At 42.7% G+C, this 20406-nt stretch overlaps 1 protein-coding gene across 2 annotated transcripts; it reads left to right on the top strand.

Moving 5' to 3' along the window:
• Nucleotides 1-1800: 1800 nt before the first annotated feature.
• Nucleotides 1801-19316, top strand: LIMA1 (LIM domain and actin binding 1). 2 transcript variants are annotated; one of them, XM_030468188.1, is made up of 9 exons: nucleotides 1801-1848; nucleotides 3891-4331; nucleotides 8265-8373; nucleotides 9184-9338; nucleotides 11494-11601; nucleotides 13479-13536; nucleotides 13942-14057; nucleotides 16645-16778; nucleotides 17126-19316. In XM_030468188.1, exons 2-9 carry the CDS (start codon nucleotides 4185-4187, stop codon nucleotides 18108-18110), a joined length of 1812 nt encoding a protein of 603 aa, XP_030324048.1. In that variant the 5' UTR covers nucleotides 1801-1848; nucleotides 3891-4184; the 3' UTR covers nucleotides 18111-19316. The 2 variants fall into 2 exon arrangements, with proteins under 2 accessions (XP_030324048.1, XP_030324047.1); XM_030468187.1 differs by lacking the exons at nucleotides 1801-1848; nucleotides 11494-11601 and having other exon boundaries at nucleotides 4096-4331.
• The last annotated feature ends 1090 nt before the right edge of the window (nucleotides 19317-20406 follow it).

Genomic DNA, 20406 nt, shown 5'->3' on the forward strand with positions numbered 1-20406 from the left:
TGCACCTGGTACCTTGGGCAGGTTTGGTGTATTTACATCTTGAGTGTGAGAGAAACTTCCTGGAGTTTATAGGAAAAGGCTAATTGCAATCTGGACTTTACACAAAGAGCTCCAAGTTACTGATTAAGAGCTCTGTCCTAGGGAGAAGCTGCTTGCTTTGACCACTCCTCTTAAGGTAATTTATTTGCTCATTGAAGCTTGATTACTGAACCTGCTCATCTTACTAAATGTTGATAATCCTTTGAAAAGGGCTTACTGGAAGTAATCCAAACTGCTATTCCTTAATCAAGTAGGGTCTTTCTCCATAAGCAGTGTCAGCTCCTTGGAAAAACATGGCCCTGTTACTGGCTTTGGCAGCACTGACACTCACAGTGGGGAACATAATTGTTCTAAATTGCTTTTACCTAAATATTTCTATGTGAGAACAGTTTTTGTCATTCCCTAGAGCGTTGAGATGATCACTTTTGTCACTCAGAGCCATGCAACAGCAGAGACTCCCAGAGTGCTGCCTGGGACTCTTCCATCCCTGTTTGTTTTCCATGTTTTTTCATCCCTGTTTCTCTTTGTTGTTTCTCCCAGTACTGATCTCTCTTCCTCCATAAACTTACTTTTTTAGCATGTCTTGTTCAAATTTTGTAACTTTTATAGTACAGAGACAGAAGTGAATGTGTTTGCACTGACTAGAGGGCCAGCTACACTCCTGGAGCAGCTTTCACCCTGTACAGTAATTGCAGCTTGTAGAGCAGAAAGAAGTAAGGGTGCAATTTGTCTGCTTTCTTGTATAACAAAAGGAGAGATCTAAATAGGTGCATAATATTCACATTCACAGAAAAAAACAACACCCCAAACAATCTTCCTAAAGAGAAAAAATAGCAATATAGCAGGTTTCTGCATAGAATAATTTTTTTCCCAGAAGGAACTGAGCCATTGATGTACATTATGTACAATTATGTAAAACCTGATTACTGTTATTAGTGTCTCTTTTACTGCCTGTAACATATTCACAGATGTATCAAAAGGAGAATTGCACAAATTAGCAAAACAGGAACATCATTTGCCCAAGCAGACACTGGGTGATGTTTCTTCTCTTAGAAAAACCAGAGCTGTACTTAACAGATGGCAGAATTTGTCACATCTGACCAATTTCTGCATTTCAAAAGCAAAGTGAAGTCACCTTGCCCAGTACCAGGATCATGGCCCATGTGCTGTACTCATGGCCAATGGAGTGGTGTGCAGATTTCTTGGAGTTTTTTACAGTTTCTTAAAGGACTTTGATTCCTGATCCAGGGTGCCTTATCTTCAGAGGGCTGTGATTACTCTTTCCACTGCTGGGATGGTTCAGCTGCTCATGAAGCAACTGCTGAATTGGTGCAGTTTACAACCCAGCACAGTAAAATGAACTGGCACTTATGTAGATTTCCTGCTTATGCCAAGCTGTAATTTGTTAGGATTCAGCAGCTGCTGTATAAATAGCTGAGTTATTCCTGCAAAGGAGGCACAGCAGACAGCTGGGTGACAGAAACAATGCAGCTATTTCAAGGTAAATGGTTTGTATTTGAGAATCAGAGTGCTTAGGTAATGAAAAATATGAATGTATGTTGTTACTGTAAACTGGAAGACTTAAAATGTGTCTGTCACTTTGCATTGTTCTGGGACTATTTGCCTCTAGTTTTATTTGACAGGTTTTGGGAAGTGCACAGAATTCTTGATGGGGGGGGGGGGAAGCTCAGCTGTCTTCAAGAGCATTCAGTGTTCTGGTTAAAAACTGTGGGGTTTTTCTCTCTCTTTTCTCTCTCTCAAAGGTATCAGAAAGCAGCTGAAGAAGCCACTGCTGAGAAAAGAAGAAGTGTATGTATTTGTTTCCTAGGCAGTAAGAACCAACCTGCAATCAGAGCTGATCCCCTCACTCCACATTTCTGTCCCAGATGATTTTTGCAATAGCCAAGTTGCTGCCCTGTTTCCTACAGAAAACTTGGCTTAGCCATAGTGCTTGCTTTCCACTCCTTCTCCCTACCCTTTCCCAATGTGAATGAAAGAAAAGGAAGTTCCTTGCCCAAAGCCATGTGCTGAATCACCAATTTGCTCCTGAGCAAAAGGCAAAATGAATTAACCACAACACATGAACATCCATCTCCTCCTTCTTAGCTGGAGGCAGTTGTGTGGAACCTTTTCCTTTCTTAACTAAATTTAAAAGTCTGCTTCAAGGAGCTGCCAGCCTCTCTGAAATCCAACCTGTATATTTTTGATAGCTGGAGAATCCATTAAGGAGGATCTGCTCTGAAGTGGCTTACAGGGTTCAAAATGCCCCTGGATGAGGGAGAGCCATCCTGCCTGGCTTTGTTGCAGCCTCACATTCCCTTCTGTAAATGACATTGCCCTTGCTGTTCTGGGGTCAGGGGCCCTGGTTTCATACCAGGAACCCAGACTGCAGGCCTTTGTATAAGCTGTTCCTCAGATGAATTTTTATTTAAAAAGACTGTCAATATTTTCAGGATATTTGGGTGAGTCTTTGCTAGACCATGCTGCCTCAATCTCTTGAGTGCTTGGCAACTTACTCTTTTTCTGTTTGGGATATAGATGTGGTAAAATAAGCACTCTAAAAATTACTCTTCATTTTTTTTCATTGCCAACATGATCAGGGAACAGGCAAACCCCAAGGAAGAATGACTTGTGTTATGGAATATATATTGGGCCTCCATAGGTGTCAGTTCCAGAGGTGTTCCTGCTGCACTCTATTTTGAGTACTTCTGTTACAACATTTGCCTTATAAATTCAGTACTTTCTTTCAGGTACAGTCAGCAAACAAGGTGATATTTTTGAAGTCTAGATAGATTCAAGTTAATTTACAAAGCAGTGTTCAAAATGTGACCAGAAGAGTAATAGGGTGAGAGACTTAAATCCCAATATAGCTGCTAATCCATCTTAATTCCTGTAAGCCTGGCAGACCTGTTCCACTCGCAGGAAGTTTGATGCACAGTGGTCTCCATAAGGGAAAGATGGCAAAAATGCACTGGTGGCAGGTATGAGATTTGAATGACTCCAACTTGGGCTGGTCTGTTACTCTGGGGAGAAATAATTACTTGTAAGCAAAACTAGGCTGAAATGATTTAAACAGGAGAAGTACTGCTGCTCCATGTTGTACCATCTGACTGGTAAGGCAGTGCTTGTGAGTTGTGTGTGTGTGCATCCTGCTGAGAGCTGTCAGTGTTTGGTGGGAAAGAGGTGGAAAATTCCAGCAAATGATGTGGGGTTTATAAACAGGAGCAAAAAGACTTTTGTTGTCAGTGCTTGGCTTAAGCCTGACAATACATGGGATGAAACACTGAAGACAGATCTCTTGTTAACTAAAAGGCTGCTGTTGACTGAGAGGAGGAATACCTACCTCCCAAAAAGTAGTGCTTTCTGAAAGCTGAGCTGGAGCTTTTTGGAAGGCCTACTGATTGTTGTCTTCTGGACCAGCTGGAAGACACTGCAACATTTGGCAGACCCCCCATTCCTCATGGGGCTCCTTCTGCTCTTGTTTGTTCTAGGACTAGAGACCCTTGTGTGGATTTTTGGTCCCTTTTTCCTTGATGTGTAGATTGAAGCCTTTTGTGTGTCATTTAACTCATTAAACCTCGACTCCCTTTTCCCTTATAAGGCCATCATCCTGTTTGCTCACTTCCTGCTTTAGCTCCTGACTTTTCTCTTCTCCCCCCTCCTTCCTTTCCTATCCTGGATGCTTTCTGCATGCGGCACAGTTGTAACCATTCACAGCTGGTTGAGAAAGCAGGGAGCTGAGCTCAGGACTGAGCCTTTAACTTCCTCTGGCATAGAAAGGAAGTGCTTTAATGCTTCAGCAGACATAGAACTGGAATTAACTTTTTTTTTTTTTTTTCCCTTCTTTGTAGAACGCAGAAAATCTTCCCCCTCATTTTAAAAGAGGGAATCTGAGTGTACTGAAGAAAAAGTGGGAGAATCCAGTGCTGGGAACAGAGTTTGGGAAGGAAACGCTCCGGAGCGGCTGTGCTAAGGTTCGGCACAAGGGAACCGGGACCGGTCCAGTTTCTCCCCCAGAAGTGGAGCAAAACCCGGGGGCTGGTGCCACATCTGAGCCCCAGAGCTGTTCCAGCATCCCTTGCCACTTGCAGGGCCCCGGTGGGGACAGCAGAAAGTTGAAAGTCCACTCATCCCAGAGTGGTACCATGGAAAACTGTCTGCGAGAGCCCCGAGAGGTGGAAAAACCCGAAAGCAGCGAAAACGCGGAGCCTGCGGGGAAGATCGAGAAATACAACGTCCCCCTCACCAAGCTGAAGATGATGTTTGAAAAGGGTGAAGCGGCTCAGCCCAAGGTAAGGCTCTGTCCCTGCAAATCTTCAGAGAAATTCCGACTCTGCTGCCTCTGGGGCATCAGGAAAAGTGCCCGGAGGGAGTGGCTCTGAACTATTGACTCTGGAAATAATTGTATTCATTGGGGTTTAGTTGGAAGTTGTTTCAGTGAAAGGGGTGCAGTTTGAGAGAGGGAAATAAGTGTGGAATTCATGAAGATGGTTTTTTAAAAAGCAAGTTTGCACCGTTTGTATCTTGGCTGACGATTAAGATGAAGTGTGTAAAATGTAAATATATATAAAAGTAAAGAAGTGAGCTCAGCAATCTGGGGTGGTTGCAGCTGAGCTGGAAATCGTGCCAGAGTTAGGAGGGGTTTTATGTGTACCTATCAGTATGTGAGTCACACAGAGGCACGTACAGAGAGATGTAAATCCTGTGAAACATTCCCTTCTGTCCCTTCCTCTGCTCTCGGTGTCTTAACAAAAGTTTCTTCCCGAAAAAAAAGGGAAAAAAAAAAATCCTTAGGGGAAGGAAAACTAAGCAGAGATAGCTCCTGCCTTCACTGGTTTTGACTTGCAAATGCAGAGGGTTTGCATTTTCCTACAACTGCTCATGAAATCTGATCCTGCATGTGGACTGCAGCCTGGTGTCCCCGGGGAGAATTGCCTAACTAGCAAATGAGTTGCATATGCGAGTGACTTGCAACACAGTCCTGAGGCCTTGATGCTGGTGGATTTTCCAGCTTTCTCATAGTTTCCCCTACTCCTGGCTTTGTTTTCCTGCGGGAGGGTTTCTTTCGGTATTAAGTAAACCAAACAAATTTTATACAAAAGTTGTTGAAATCTGTGACAGTGAAAGGCTTCAGAGGAGCACCCCGGTGATAAAGCCCGGGTTGGGTCTGGGTGTAGTAGTTTCAAAACTGATTTTTTTAGGGTTTTTTGGCAGTCTTAATCGTGATCTGAGAGCTGCCCTTACCATCACATCCACTGAAGGGTGGTGCTCTCCCAAGAGCAATTCTCTGAATTCCTGCCTCGGGATTAATCAGTCAGGATTCTGCAGGGAAGTCCCGTTTGGCAGATGGGCTCCAAGTAACTCTATCTTAGCCTGGGGAATAAATAGTTGGGAAGCTGACTGAATATGGAGCTGATATTTCTATCAAGCTTAGTTCAGATATTGCTGGAAAGCCATTGAACAGTAAACACCAGACTGTAGGTATGAAACTATGCAGGTCAGGTTAAAATGATGGAACTCTGTTCCAAGTTCATCTGGTTACTTTTTAATTTTCCAAGAGAAAAAGCACAAAGGGTTCTAAAGTGTTGTAAGTGTCTGGGGGGGAGGGGGTGCCTTTGTAATTAGAAAGCACTATTGTCAGATTTCTGGGAATTTATCTGGGGGCTGGAGGATGATATCATGCAGTCCTGTACAATGCAGATCCTTGGGGCTATGAGGACACAGATTTTTTTTTTCACTAAGGTAGGAAGCAACTACAGCACTGGGGTGAGTTTGGAAGCTCTGCAGTTGCCTCTTCATGATTTTCCTGAACTCTGTCCATTGCTAAGCCTCTGGTTTAAGTGCAAGCCAGGCTTCAGCTGAGAGAGAGGAATTTTCCTTGCTATTTACTTCAGGCTTATGGTGGAAGTGCTGACAAAACATCTGTATAAGCTAAGAAGCCCCATGGCAGTAACTTCACAAAGATAAAATGACTTGCCTAGTTGCTGGGTAAGAATGTGGCAAGAATCCAGATGAGAGCCTGGATTTCCTGACTCTGTCACCCACTCCAGACAAACTGATTCTCATTTTCTGGGTTATAAGCAAAACCTCCCAGCTGATTCGTTCAGATCTTGCTTTGTCTTCTGCAATTGAGATACAAAACAGATTTTTTTTTTTTCTTGTATATTCATGGAAAAAAAAATGTTCCAAGTACATTAGAGGCAGGCATGTCAGTCTGGATTGGTTCAAGACAACATCAGATCTTTTATCAATTTGAAGAACTCTTCCTGGAAGTGATAACAGAAGCAGACACAGGGAAGATCAGGAGAGAGAACAAACAGATCTGCAGAATTTCTTACAAAGTTGTCTCCAAGTTGGTTGGTGGCTCTTTTGTGTTTGTTGTTTTTTTTTTTTTTCTTTAAGGCAAACACAGCCTTGTGTAGCCTCATGTGCAGGTCACATTTGACACAGTTAATATAGAATAAAATAGGTGTAACTTTTATTTGGTCTTTTGCCCAACAACTCTTTGTGCCCCAGGCAAAACACTGCTAACTCTGTTTGTGGTACCTTTGCACTCACCTCTTTTGTCTTAGAACCTTGGGGGTTTCCAGACAGGAGGAGGATTTTATCTCCTTTTGCAAGCAGCAGAAGCTGTGCCATGGGAACTGTAAATGGAACTGAGCAGCACAGGCATAAGGTTGAGAGTTGGGGATTTCTTCATGCAAAAGGTGTTACCTTCCCTGAACCATAATCACCCTGATTACCTCTGGTTGGTCAGTCTGTTAATGGTAACAGGAGAACTCCTTCATCTTCCCTTTGTGGATTTTTTTTTTTTCTCTGGGGTTATTCTGCCTGTAATGGATCTTTGTACAGCAATCAAAAGCTGGACCCTTTGAGGAGCAAATTTTTGAGCTGTAAGAACTTCAGACTTCTGAAGGTGACACTGAAGCTGAGACTGAATAAGAATCATCTAAGGACAGTGTGCACAGAGTGGGGAATTTGCAAGTCCTTGCAAGTGTGCAGACACTCCCAAACTGAACCTATCAACACACTCAATAGAAGGAAAAGACTTGTCATAGCTAAGCTCTTTTCCAGTAAGAAAAGTTACTGAAGTCTTAAACCACAGAAATAGAAAATATTTCCCATGCTAATGGAAAAAGAGCTTTTCCAGCTGCATTTTCCTTTCCCAGTGAAGCTGCTGATTTGTATGCCAAAGGAGACTGATTTTGCACAGTGATTATCTTACAGTGCAGTCCTGTTAAAGTAAAACTTTGGAATTTGCTTCAGTTTGGTGACCAGCAAATAAGCAACTTGTTAGAAGTTGGGGGGTGGGGAGACTGTGTGGCTGGAGCATCTTGCCAAATCTGCCTTTTTCCCTGCATTAGCCTCAGACTTCATTTCCAACTGGATTGTGATTTAACTCTTCCCAGGGAGAGAACAAAGATCTATCACCTTCCAGTATCTTATAGACTGACCTTCAGCTGGGAGGACCTCATGGCTTGATGAAGTCAAACTGAACTCTGCACTTCAGGAGCATTTATCAAAGCTGCTGAAATTGCTTTTCATAATTTCTTTTATTGAGCCCTAAGATTCTGGGAAGTTGGTCTCAACAAATGAGTATCAAATCTGATGGAGCCAACCAGTGCAGCAGGGCTCCAGAATGCCCTGACCAGCACTGCAGCCATGCAGTGATTATCCTGGAGATCTGAGAATATTTATCTCTAGCACTTTCCTGTTTCAGCCTTATCAGACCTAATTAGGGAATTATTTGGCAAATATATGAGCTACCAAAACAAATAACTAGCTAGGTTATTTTACTTCAGTAACTTTAACAATTGTATTTATTATTCTTTCCGTTGCTGAAAATAAATGCAAATTGTTGATATCTCACTCATTTCATCCTTTTTTCTTTTTTTTCTGATTTTAAATCTTCATAAAACGACTTTGAAGAAAAGAAATGGAAAGGAAAACAAATCTCAACTGAAATTTTGTGCCTTTATATCTGACCTTCCCACAAAGGTAACCTGTCACAGGGTAGCTACTGACCTCTTCAAGTGATTCCAGGTTCCAGAGGGTCAGGTACTCTGTGATCAAACTTTATGTTGGTCAGATGAGATGGATGTCACCTGCCAGACGTGTTTATTCCAGTAAAGCAGATTTGCTAGTGACACCTGTGCCTCTGAGGGGATTAGATGTGACCATCTCTGTGTCCAGGCAGCTGATAGGTGGTGGGTTTTGTCTCTCAGGTCCCTAGAGACCAGAGGAAGACAGCAGTTGGGAGAAGGATTTCTGAAAACAGCCTCTCTTCTGAGGACTTTGATGCTGGCCAGGGAGAGAAGAGCCACAGTGCATCAGGTCAGTAAAGCTCCTCATCTGAATTCTGGGGTTTAGTTTATAAAATGAAATTACTTTGTACAATAGAAATGACTTTTGCCTTTCAGGGGGGGAAGGAAACGAAGGCATCTTCCATCTGTAAAGTCCATGGGAACATCATGGGAACATTTAAATCAGTCTTGGTTCCTTCAGCACAGTAAACCCAAGGCACAGGAGGTCACCAGCAAGTTAGTGGAACCCATTTTTAACCTGGGTCTTAATCCTAGACCTTCATCTAATAATCAAGCTAATTTAGAAAGTGGTGAGCAGACAGACAAGACAATATGTTGTCTTCTGTCCTGCTTTAAATCTCATCCCTCCTGCCCTGTCCAGGCATGGGTAGCTACAGCTGCCTTTCTCCTCTCAGGAAATGTGGGTTCTCTGTGCTTGGAGACTTTTCTAACAAAGCATTTACAATTTTTGGTGTTTCCAGGCTGTGGCTAATGCTCTGTCTCACTGCTTAGTGAGACACATCGTGTCCTGGTTTGAGCAATGCTGGAGAGAGTGGCAAAAACTCCTTAAATTCCTTGTCCCCAAGAGGGACCTTATTGATTAATCCAACTTCTAGTCATTCAAGCTAATCAATGGTATGATTTTTTTGTCATTCTTTATTGAACAATTATTATTACTGAAGACCTGAGCAGTCTAGAAGGAAGTTAGATAGCAGAGCAGTCACAGGAACTGGCTTTTTAAACCTATTTGGCTACAGTCTGACAGCAAAAACCTTTCTGTAGACAGGTCTGTTCCTGAGAGTTACCCTTTATTTATGTAATTCTTGGTTTTTTTTTTCAGGGCATCTTGCAGATACCAGTCCAGCACCCAGCCCAGACAAGGCAGAGAGCAAGAAAAGTCTGGAGATGCCTCGTTTATCAGAAACTTCAATCAAGGATAGGCTGGCAAAATACCAGGCAGCTGTGTCCAAGCAGGGCAGTTCCACAGTGCCCATGGTAAGTCTGCTTTTGGGCTTGTGGAGAAGTGGGTTTTTGAAATTAACTTTGTGCCCAGAGGAGTTGTTCCTGAGGAAGTTCTAAGTGTTGCAGGAAGAAATAAGTATTTGCATCTTCCTGGAGTGATCTTGAAGTTAATTCCAAAGTAGGAACTCTGAGGCCCTTCTGAAGCACAGCTGATCCTCTTTTTCTCCTGGCATGTTTGGCTGTTTGTAGTTTTGTTTAAAAAATAACAACAAACTCAACTCTGTGTTGTGCAGTAGCTGTAAGGCAGTGGAAACTGAGGCAGAAAAGGATGAAGGGACTTGGAGTGTCATGCAGTGTCTTGGCATGCAGAGATCTTTGGGATCTCCAGTCAGTTTTCCTGCCTTCCTGTCTTCTCACCCATTAATCCTGAGTCCAATTAGACTCTTGAAGGGAATGAACCCATGCCAATTTCATAGATATTTGATCAGGAAATGAGCAATTAATGAAACATGGTGAAATAGTGCAGCTGAAGAGATTGCAAGAATCTAAGGTTTGGTTAAAAAGTGTTAAAGGACATTTGCTGGAACTGATGCTTTTGCTTAATGATGGGAACTTTTATTGCTGATGTATGACTTTTATTAACCAGAGCAATACATTTTAAGAGGATAAGCCTTTTTAGGTTAGGAAACTTGCACTGAAAATAAAAGCCAAAAATGATGGCTCTGAGCTTTGGGAGAGTGTATCCTTCCTGGGTATCTTTGCAGAGGAGAACAAGTCTCCACCCAGCTGAAGTGGTTTCTCAATTTTATATGCAGTGTGGCTCTTAATTCTCCCAAGGAAAGGGAATTTCCTTGGGAAGGAAAGCAGAGTAAACTTCACTGCATGAATAGAAATTATTGCAGCCAGTGCAATAAATCTGATTAACTGCTAATTGCTGATTTCTGCATCCCCTTTTCCCCTGGATTCAGTTTGCAACCTTGCCTTTGCCAGTTTGTGGCTCACAGTGGTGGTTGATCCCCTAAATGATGTCTTAATGGGAAGAGCTTTACCATAGATGTCTCCTGAGACTCCTGTTTGCCAATCCCCAACTGTTGGAGTGTCCTGATGCTTTTAGGATGTTCCATTTGGCAAAATTTCTTTGGATTTGGGGCAGCCCTCCCTATGCAGTGTGGTGTCTGCAGTGCTTCTGTATCCCAGAGCTCTTGGATTTTCTCCTTTCCTGCTGACAAAGCCACTCAGGGCTCTTTTGATATGGCAGTGTGGTGTTTGCACTTCTCTGAAAAGGTGTCACATCTGTGCTACAGAGGAAAGGCATCATCTCTCCTGGGAACAAGTATTTTGAGGGCATTGTGGTGTAATTAGGCCTGGATTAAAAGTTACAGAAACTTGGCTAGTTAGAGTGAAAGTGAGAATTTCTAGAGCATTCCAAGTGATGCAGGCAGGAGAGGGAAGGAGGATGCAGAGCATATTAGAGATCTCTACATTAAAATTCTACCAGGGAATTACATACCTAGCAGAAGTGGTTTGGTTTTTTTCCAGACTTGTCTACAGAATCCAGTAAGATGCTGGTGCTGGCATTTGGCTGCTTTTCTCTTTCATTGCAGAGAGGAGGCCTTGTGAAAGGCACGAGTCTTCCTCCCATTATCTTGTCTCCTGTGAAAGAAACACGAGGTTTCACTTCAAAAAAAAAAAGTCTGAAAGATCCTTTTGTGAAAATGGGTTTGTCAAGAACAAAAATCTCAGTCAGTAACAGAATTAGGGTTTTGAGTAGCACTGAAGCAAAAGCAGGATTTGCTTTTATGTCAAATTGGATTTTTCTAGGTTACAGAGTGCTTCAGATAGTGCTTGTCTTGAAATATTCATAATGCCAAATGAAAAGTTAATGGTTCTGGAAAAGGAGAATATGGATTGAGCAGGAGAAACAGAGTTGATTTTCAACAGGATTCTGGAAGTAGAGAAAAGGGATTGTTAGGAAAATGCTGGAATTATCTTCATAGAGAATATCAAAATTCCACAGTCCCATCTTTTTTTCTTCATTAAAATACATCATTAAGTCTGGATAGATTTTTATGCCCTTTCCTTTAATTATCTCAGTATGTATTAGGAAAACATTTTTTTAAAAGATCCTAAGGAAAAAAAGATTCTAGGGGAAAAGAACCTGTCACCTTTCAAGTGCTTTGTTCTATAGACTGAGACTCAAGCCAGTGAAAGTGAACTCAAGAATTACAAATCTGAGCAGAAGGAGAATATGCCACCAAGTCTTGAGGACTCCAGTTCCTGTCAGGAGGGGGAGAAGGTAAGATGCTCATGCTGGTGAAGATCAAGGACTTGACTTTGAGTGGAACTGTAGAAGCACAGCTGATAGACATGTTCCACAAACCATTAGAAACTGAGGATAAGCAGCTGAGACAGATAAATGCTGCAGAATTCCTTTATTTATTTATTTTTATTATGTTGGACTGCACCTGAATCATAAGCTGACAAGTCTCTGTGGAAGACTTCTAAGCAGCTGTGAATACCTAGAGACAAATTTTGAATTTTTTGGAGAGTTTTCCTGGCTTCTCAGTAGTGAAATGCCTGCAGAGTGACTGAGTCCTTCAAGATAAAACTTCTGTGTTATCTGATGGCTTCAGTAGCTGCCCAAACCTGAAACCTCTGATGGTTTAGGGAGGAGATGGTTCTGGTTTACTCTTCCCTTTTGGTGACAACGATAAAGCCACCTACAAAACTTTTGTCATCTTTCTTAACTATAAAATGATCCCCAGCTAGGTCTTTGTTCTGTTTGTGGATTCTGTTTGTGGATTCTGTTTGTGGATTCTGTTTGTGGATTCTGTTTGGTTTTCTATAAACCAAAGAAACTACACCAGAAAAAAACCCCAGAAGCTTTGTGTGACACAAACATAAGGAGTTTGTCACTGTTTCCTCTGCAGTTAGTGGCTAAATTTTGGTTAAGGTAACTGAGAATGCCAGTTTGGGTTTGTTTTCCTGGTTTTGAACTTCAGCTGTAAACTGAGCCTAAATTACCCTGTGAATTAGAGATAATAAAGTGCACTCAAGCATTTGTGTACTAAACTGGGGACAGCAGAGGGGATAAAAGTAGCAGAATAATAATTGGGTTAGTGTGTATTCCAGCCATTCTGAACACGTGGCAGCCTAATGCCAGGAGAGCTTTTAGAGCTTTCCAGCCTTCCTTGGGCAAGAGGCCAAATGGTTGCAGTTCCTCTTTCAGCTGTTCCTCTCTGACAGCTGAGCAGCTTCATTCATGTTCAGCTGGTTGTTAGCTAGAAGGTGATGTTAGTAAAAGACCCCCTGTTAAATGACAGGACATCCCTGGAAGATTGGGATAAAATTTCTTCTGTTTGGCTTTAATTGTGGAGTTGGTTGATGAGGTGTCCAGGAACCTGAGGAGAGGATTGTGTTGAGAGCCTTTTGAAATGCCATGATGAGCTTTGGAAAGAAGCTTGATTAAAGTTAAGAGGAGAAATTATCAGAAATGGGAAATCCTCTGGCAAAAAGGAAACAAAAGGAACTTGCTAACCTTCTCTGTCATTTTTCAGCTATGTGATTTTTCTATCTCAGAACACACCATTTCACTTCTTGCTCATGTTTAGTCACTTCTTCAGTAAACCAGAGTATGTTAATGTATGTAATTTCTTTCCTCATTACCTCATGAATTTGCAGACTTCAGTTGCTTGAGTGAATGAGTGATGATTTGCACTTAATCTTGTCACAGTCCTCTTCTAAAAAGTTGTGTTTCTGAAAGAGGATAAACAGGATAGGTCCAGGCATGTTTGTCCTGACCTTGGTGTCAGGGACTTCCCAAGCCTGAAAACCTGGGACATGCACCAGTGAAATCCAGAAGGATTTCTGAAGATTGATAAATAAAGATGTACAAACTGCAGGGGTTTGAGAGAACAAAAATGTGATGTTTGTGTGTGTGTGAATGCTCCAGCAGATGATCTGAACATTCCAAGAGCTGTAAAATGATGGGAATGTCTACCTGGTAGGAATCACTGACATTCCCTGCAGTCAGCTGGACTCTGCTTTGTGCCTTACAACACAAAAAATACCTTCATGTGCCCCCAGGGTGGTCAATCTGTGTGTGTTCCTCAGGCCATGACTATTCAGACTGCAGCAGATGAAAGGTGTTAATTGTCTAATATTCTCTTGCAGGTTTCTGGGGGTGAGAACAGCTTGTCTTTCCACTCTGGTCTTCTAGAGGATGGCAATGGTAAGCACTTGTTCTCCTGCCTCAACAAGAGCAAAGCAAGAAGAAAAAAGAAGCTGCCCAGTTGTGTGTAGGATGCTTAAGATCAGTCCTGCCAAAAGATAAAGTTGACCCAATAAAAACTTGCCTTAGCTTTACATGTGAGCACTTTGCAGAAATGAAGAAGAGTTCCTGGAGGTTAGACAGTGGCTCCCTGTATCTGAGTTTCCTCTACAAATCACCTTAACTTTCCTGGGAAATCAGAGGAGTAGAACAATCATGTTTAAATATCTAGATCTAAAGCTTTAATAAGAGATGTTCAAGAAAAACTGTGTTATCCCTCAGCTGGCAGGATTTCTGTCTTAGGAGCACAAGCCTTGCATGGTTTTCAAGTTACAGAATTTTTTTTTTCCTCCTCTGTTCCCCTAGTTGGACAAAACTTGGAGAGAGAGACAGAAGTCCAGAAACCTGTCAGCACAAAGCAGCAAAACTTTGGTTCTAAACCAGTTGGCCAGACAGATGCATCTCCACCCAAAGCAGTGAAGGTAAAGCAACTGTTAATTCTCAAACCTTGGTGATGGTTACAAACAACAAACTATTTAATACTGAAAAGCCTTGATGTGGTCACAAAGGGTCTGGCAGTAGCTGTGTCAATATCTAATCTGCCTTCCTCAAAATGTGTCCATGAGGGAACTTGAATTCCAAAGGGAAAAGCTGCTCAGAACTGAGAGTTTTTCTTCCAAGATTTGAGTGGCTTGAGTGTGCTGTCTGTGGGGAAAGGAGGCTGAGGGGGGGATGGGATCAGGGCTTGTCTTTTGCTTCTTGTCAAGTCAGTGCTAGAGGCTGGCCCTGAGGTCCTGATACCACTCTTGAGACTTCATGAGGCGGGGATTTGACCTTCCAGCCTCCTCTTCCAGCTCTTCCCAAGGTAACTGCAGTTGGGAGGGCAGGAAGGGCACTCTGGTGACTGACTCCACAAAGTTTGGCATTCTCAGTGCCAAGTCTTTAATGTTCCATTTTCTTTAGTGGGAACCATCAGATACAAAGCAGATGGAGAACCCCTTGGATAGGAATGCATTTGCTAATCTTATTAGACACACAAATGGCAGTATTGAACATTTTGATCACACTGTACTTGTCACATGTGCTGTCTGGAGTTGGGATGCCTGTTCCCTGGGCTGCCACAGACTTCCTGGCTCACTCCTGAGGAAACAACTCTGCTTTTGTTGTTTTCCCCATCTTTGAGAGGAACCTCGTGAAGACCAGGGAGATGTTACTGCCCAGGGGTCTGGAGATGCCAGAGTGCAAAATGAGAGCTGCCCAGAGAATTTTTGTAATCTCAGACTTTTACAGCATACAGGATAAACACAACCCGTGTGTCTTGGTCCTCTGTGCTCTCTCTTTATATTGTTAGAACCATTTTAGTCCTTTACCTTGTTTACTGCTTTAGATGCTGCACTGCTGAGATAGAAACCCAGGTGCTGTTTATTCATGTAAGGTTCCTATTTGTCTCTTCCAGCTTCTGTTTCCTGTTCTTGGTTCCTAACCTCTACTCCTGCCTTCTGCTTCCCTCCTACTGTGAGCTCAACTCTCAGCCTTCTCTCAAGTGTTTTTATTATATATATATAAATATCTTGGGCCTCACCTTCCTCCTGTAGCTCCTACTTGTAGTATGCCTGGGAAGGAATTTCTTTCTCTTCACACCCCAAAATGCCATCACACTTAGGGCTCATTGTTCAACAAGTAAGTTCCTCTTCTTGGATGGGGATGTGCATTGCAGAAGCAGGTGCCAGCACCTTGTTATCTTACCAAAAGTATCTTCCAGGGAGAGTTGCTTTTTAATGGACAAGCAAATTGTTGCTGTCTTGCTCCCTGGGGCAGAGTAAATTCTCATTTTCTGAGTTGTCATTCAGCAGCTCAGAATTTAGAAGTCGTATGAAGTTTTGGCAGCTCCTAGAAATGATGGATTTTGGGGTTTTTTTGCCAAAGGAACTCTGAACTTTGGTTGGTCAAGCTGTCATGGTAATTAGAACTTTAATCTACAAAAACTTCAACCTGTGCCTTAAAGTTGAAGTACCTACTAAACTGGAATTAAATTGGCAGCAGGTTTTATGGTTGTGACAAACCTTCAGCTGGCTCTGTCTTCAGCAATCTGTCCCTCACATACTGTAACTTTCATTGCCTAATCATTGTTTCTAGTCTGTTATAAATAAATTGCTGTAATTATCTCTTTCTGTGATCTTCCTGTTTTTTATTTAGGCATCATATTTTTCTTAAAGCTTTTTAGCAAGTTTATAGCAGGTAATTTTTTGTCCCAGAAAAGCTACAATGTCAATGTGTCTCTGCAGACCTGGGGTATGGAGCACAGGCACCTTTTTACCCTTCTGCTGCAGTAGTTGTAATCAACATGCAGCCTGAGACTGCCACTTTTTTAACTAAGTTCTTTTTCTTTCAGCAAAAAAAATTCCAAAATCTTTGCCATACAGCACAGCAGTGACACTTGACTCCTAAGTGTCAAAGTTTACCCTTGAACCAAACTCTCAGGAAATTCTCCTGGTGAGCACATAATCAGTTGTAGCTCTTTAACCTCAAAGCTCTTCTCACTTTGAGTCTCGGTCAAGTTTGAGAGCTGCATGTCCTAAAACTTGGGTTTAATTTCTTTGTGGTAGAAATGGAATTGCTCACAAATGAAGTCAGAAGTGTTTGCTGCTGCCTGCATCTGTGCTGAGATTATTTCCTTCTCTTTAAAAGAGAGTATTTAGCCAAACCATTGAGCAGCCAGCTGCACTCCTTTCCCCTCCCAATCCCTACCTTTTATTTTGAGGTTATTTCAGCTCCTTTTCTACCCTATTTTTTCATTTGGTTAAGTCTCATCCTGCCTGTATTCTACCTGAATGTTTCCTCACCATTTTCCTGTAAAGAAGAATTGGTGTTTCAAAAATGGATTTAGACAGCTTTTTGGCAACTGGCTCAGTGAGAGCTGTGACTGAGTTCTGGTATTTTCATTGTTCCTCCTCACCCATTGCTCAACTTGTGGTCATTCAGCTGGGGAATTCACTGGGGGCAAAACTTGGCCCATTACCAAGCCTGGAGGAATTTTTCCAGCTCACAAGCTTTCTCTTCTTCCTGTAGAAATTTCAGTTGCCAGTGAAGGAGTCCTGTGTGGGGTGTCAGAAGACAGTGTACCCAATGGAAAGGCTCTTTGCCAACCAGCAAGTGTTCCACATCAGCTGCTTCCGCTGCTCCTACTGCAACAGCAAACTCAGGTAAACATTTTGTTCCTTTCCTTTCCTCCAGGAGTGCAACTTTCCCCTTCTGCAGCTGAGCAAGGTGCTGCTCAGGCGTAGCTGAGCTGGAGGCAACCATAATCCAGTGAATTAGAGAGTGATAACAGAGCCCTAGCTCTGCCAGTGGCTTCTGCACTTGATGCAATCTCTTTCTAAACCTTTTATGTAGGGAAAAATGTCCAGCTTTGTAGTTTGGAGGGTTGGAAAGAGGGCTGTACAAACTCAGGAAAGCTCTGAAGCTCTTCAGTAACATAACTAAAGTAGAAAGCCATCCTGGTGGCTGAGAGACAGAATGCTAACGTTTGACTTCATGTTTCCTTGAGCAGTCTTGGGACATATGCATCTCTGCGTGGGAATATTTACTGCAAGCCTCACTTCAATCAGCTCTTCAAAGCTAAAGGCAATTATGATGAAGGCTTTGGACACAAACCACACAAGGAATTATGGGCAGGCAAAACTGAATGTGAAGAATCCCCAGAGAAAACTCTCCATGGTGTAAATGCAACAGAAAGTCCCCAAAGCCCAGGAGTAGAGGATGCTCCGATTGCAAAAGTTGGAGTTCTGGCAGCAAGTATGGAAGCAAAAGCTTCAGCTTTGCCTGAGAGAGAAGAGAAACCAGCAGAAACAAAAAAGCTGAGGATTGCCTGGCCACCTCCATCCGACCAAAGCATTCAAGGAAGTGCCTTAGATGAGAGCATCAAAGTACTCAAACCCAAATGGCCTCCAGAAGAAGAGTTTTCCAAGCCAGATGTGCCAGAGGATGTGGATCTGGATCTTAAGAAGTTAAGAAGATCTTCCTCCCTGAAGGAAAGGAGTCGTCCCTTTACAGTTGCAGCCTCATTTAGAACAGTGTCTGTTAAAGGCCATAAAACTGAGAATTCCCCTTCTCCTACTAAGGCAGAGAGAGAAGTGTTGAAAAGAAATGAGGATCTGGTAGACAAAAAGCCAAAAGAAAAGCAGGTTGAGAATAGAAACATCCAGAGTGCTGAAGAGAAAAACGTAGAGGAAGAGCAGGAATTGTCTCCTGACAAAACAGCAGAGCATAATTTTGTAGAAAATGGCCAGGTGAATGCAGAGACAGATGAGGAAGAACATGGGATGGAAGAGCAGGAGCTTCCAAATGAAGAATTCCTTGAACCTAATTCTCCTAAGCATTCCAGCTTAGCCCATGTGGGGACTGCTAAGGAATCATCCAACCAGAACCGTAAATCCCAAGATGTTGGTTTCTGGGAGGGGGAAGATCTGGAGGATTTGTCTGTGGAAGAACAGATCAAAAGGAATCGTTACTATGAAGAAGATGATGAAGAATAAATTGGCCTTTTTCCTAGAAAACTTGCTGCAAGGTGCTGGGCCTTTTTGAAGTGGTATTTGTAGCTTTACCAAACAGCTGTCCTCCATGCTATGCTGCACGTGGACATTAAGGGAATCCTAGGAACCATCCCAACTAGAAAAATATTCTGGAAGCCTGCAAAGAGAATCCTTAGGTGCATGGAAAGCAGGATCTGGGCTGTGGGATAACTTCAGCAGGTAATCTCTGTCCCCAGCATGAGACCAGAGCTCTTCCATACTTCTGCCATCTCATCCTTTTTGAGCTTCAGGACATCCTTCACTAACAACTGACAGAATTTCACTGTCCTCACCCCAAACCAGGCTGTGAAACAACCATTCTGGACCACACTATTCTTACCACTACAAATGCTACTGCAGTGCTTAGGGACCAATTCCAAAGGGACTTTCTGGCCTGCTTGAAAAACTTAATGCACTTTAATGCATGGAAAGGGCACAACTGGGTTGTTGGGGTTTTTTTAATAATAAAAACATTTATGTTTGTGCTTAGTATCCAACAACTAAAGCCTCTAAAACCAAGAGCAATGTGATTTTCTTTCTGAAAACTGCCAATGATCAGCTGGAGACTCCCTGCTCTCTTCATTTTTCTCTGTGCAACTGGAATGGTGAGCCCATTGCTGGAACACTTGTGTTTTGGTGCATATCAGAAGCTGTGCTGGCTGACAGATCTCTTTGAGGACAAACCAACACTTCTGCAGTAGCCTGCAGGGCATTACTTTTACATTTCATATGCATTTGAAGTGGGGTTTTGGTTCTGTTTGGGGTTTTTTTTGTTTTCTTTCTCTTTTTACATGAGTTCATCATTCATTTTAAACTGCAGATAATATTTTTAAGGCCTTTCAACAACTTGGAAATCTTACTTGTACCAAACTGCCCTAAATCTTGTCCTTATGGCTGTGAAATGATGCTGCATTGCAAAAATCTCTGGAATAAAACCATCTCAAGACTGACACTTTCTGATTGCTAGCATTGAAGCTTAGTACATTTTTAAACTTGACTTCATTTATTTTACAAACAAGTAAATCTTGAACAGTGGAAGGAGGATGCTGTTTTATATTAGCTTTTATTTGTACTGTATTCTCATGAGAATTAGCTCTTAACTATACTTGAGGTGTAAAATATTCTGCTTTCTTAACAGTCCTGCTAACTCCAAAAACTTCAATAAAGTTTGGTCATTTACATTAAAATGGGAGTCTGAAGGCTGGAGTTTGGAAAGAAGGAGTATTTTAATAAAGACCCTGGGAAAAGAGGGATGAAACACCAGTGTTCCTCCTGGAAACCAGTGATTTTTCTGGTGCCACTAGGTGACACTGTGTGTCCACTTTCTTTCTGGTTGCCACTCAAGAGGCAGCTGTGCACTCCTAGTGCTGCAGGGTTCAGAACACGATGGGCAAAAGAGATATTTTAAACTATTAAACTTCCAGTTCTGGCTTCAGGTCGTTTGGGGCAACTGAGGGGTTTTTTTCCTCCCTTCTATGAGGTGCTTTGTGTTGCAGTTCTCTTCACTTAAGCCTGAGGTAGGTTTGGTTGGAATAGAGGGACTAAAACCTTGAAAAAGGGCAGAAAGTGGTGCAGCAACATGAGAAAATGTTTGTGAGGTGGATGGGGAGGAGGAAGAGAGCAGGGAAAAGAAATTCTGTCTGTCTGGAAGGGATCAGCAGTTGCACATCATGAGGTATAAAACCTGCTGCTCATTTTTCTTTCCTTTTCCTTCCCTTCCATCCTTTCCCTTCCATCCTTTCCCTTCCATCCTTTCCCTTCCATCCTTTCCCTTCCATCCTTTCCCTTCCATCCTTTCCCTTCCATCCTTTCCCTTCCATCCTTTCCCTTCCATCCTTTCCCTTCCTTTCCCTTCCTTTCCCTTCCTTTCCCTTCCTTCCCCTTCCTTCCCCTTCCTTCCCCTTCCTTCCCTTCCCTTCCCCTTCCCTCCCCTTCCCTCCCCTTCCCTCCCCTTCCCTCCCCTTCCTCCCTTCCTCCCCTTCCCTCCCCTTCCCTCCCCTTCCCTCCCCTTCCCTCCCCTTCCCTCCCCTTCCTTCCCCTTCCTTCCCCTTCCTTCCCCTTCCTTCCCCTTCCTTCCCCTTCCTTCCCCTTCCTTCCCCTTCCTTCCCCTTCCTTCCCCTTCCTTCCCCTTCCTTCCCCTTCCTTTCTTTTAAGGGAGAAGACTCGATTTGTACAGATACAGCTCCTGCAAACCAAAGCAATGATGTGCAAGCACATGCTGCTTTCTGTAACCTTTACCTAACAAAATAAACCTGGTATC

This window comes from Calypte anna, chromosome 33, assembly GCF_003957555.1.
Source record: "Calypte anna isolate BGI_N300 chromosome 33, bCalAnn1_v1.p, whole genome shotgun sequence".
Taxonomy (NCBI): domain Eukaryota; kingdom Metazoa; phylum Chordata; class Aves; order Apodiformes; family Trochilidae; genus Calypte; species Calypte anna.

Excerpts from the sequence above, each read along its gene's own strand:
- LIMA1 (XM_030468188.1), top strand. The coding sequence starts at position 4,185 with ATGGAAAACTGTCTGCGAGAGCCCCGAGAGGTGGAAAAACCCGAAAGC. Across the intron at positions 9,339-11,493 it reads GCAGTTCCACAGTGCCCATG|ACTGAGACTCAAGCCAGTGA; the intron begins GTAAGTCTGCTT and ends TTTGTTCTATAG. Across the intron at positions 13,537-13,941 it reads TCTTCTAGAGGATGGCAATG|TTGGACAAAACTTGGAGAGA; the intron begins GTAAGCACTTGT and ends CTGTTCCCCTAG.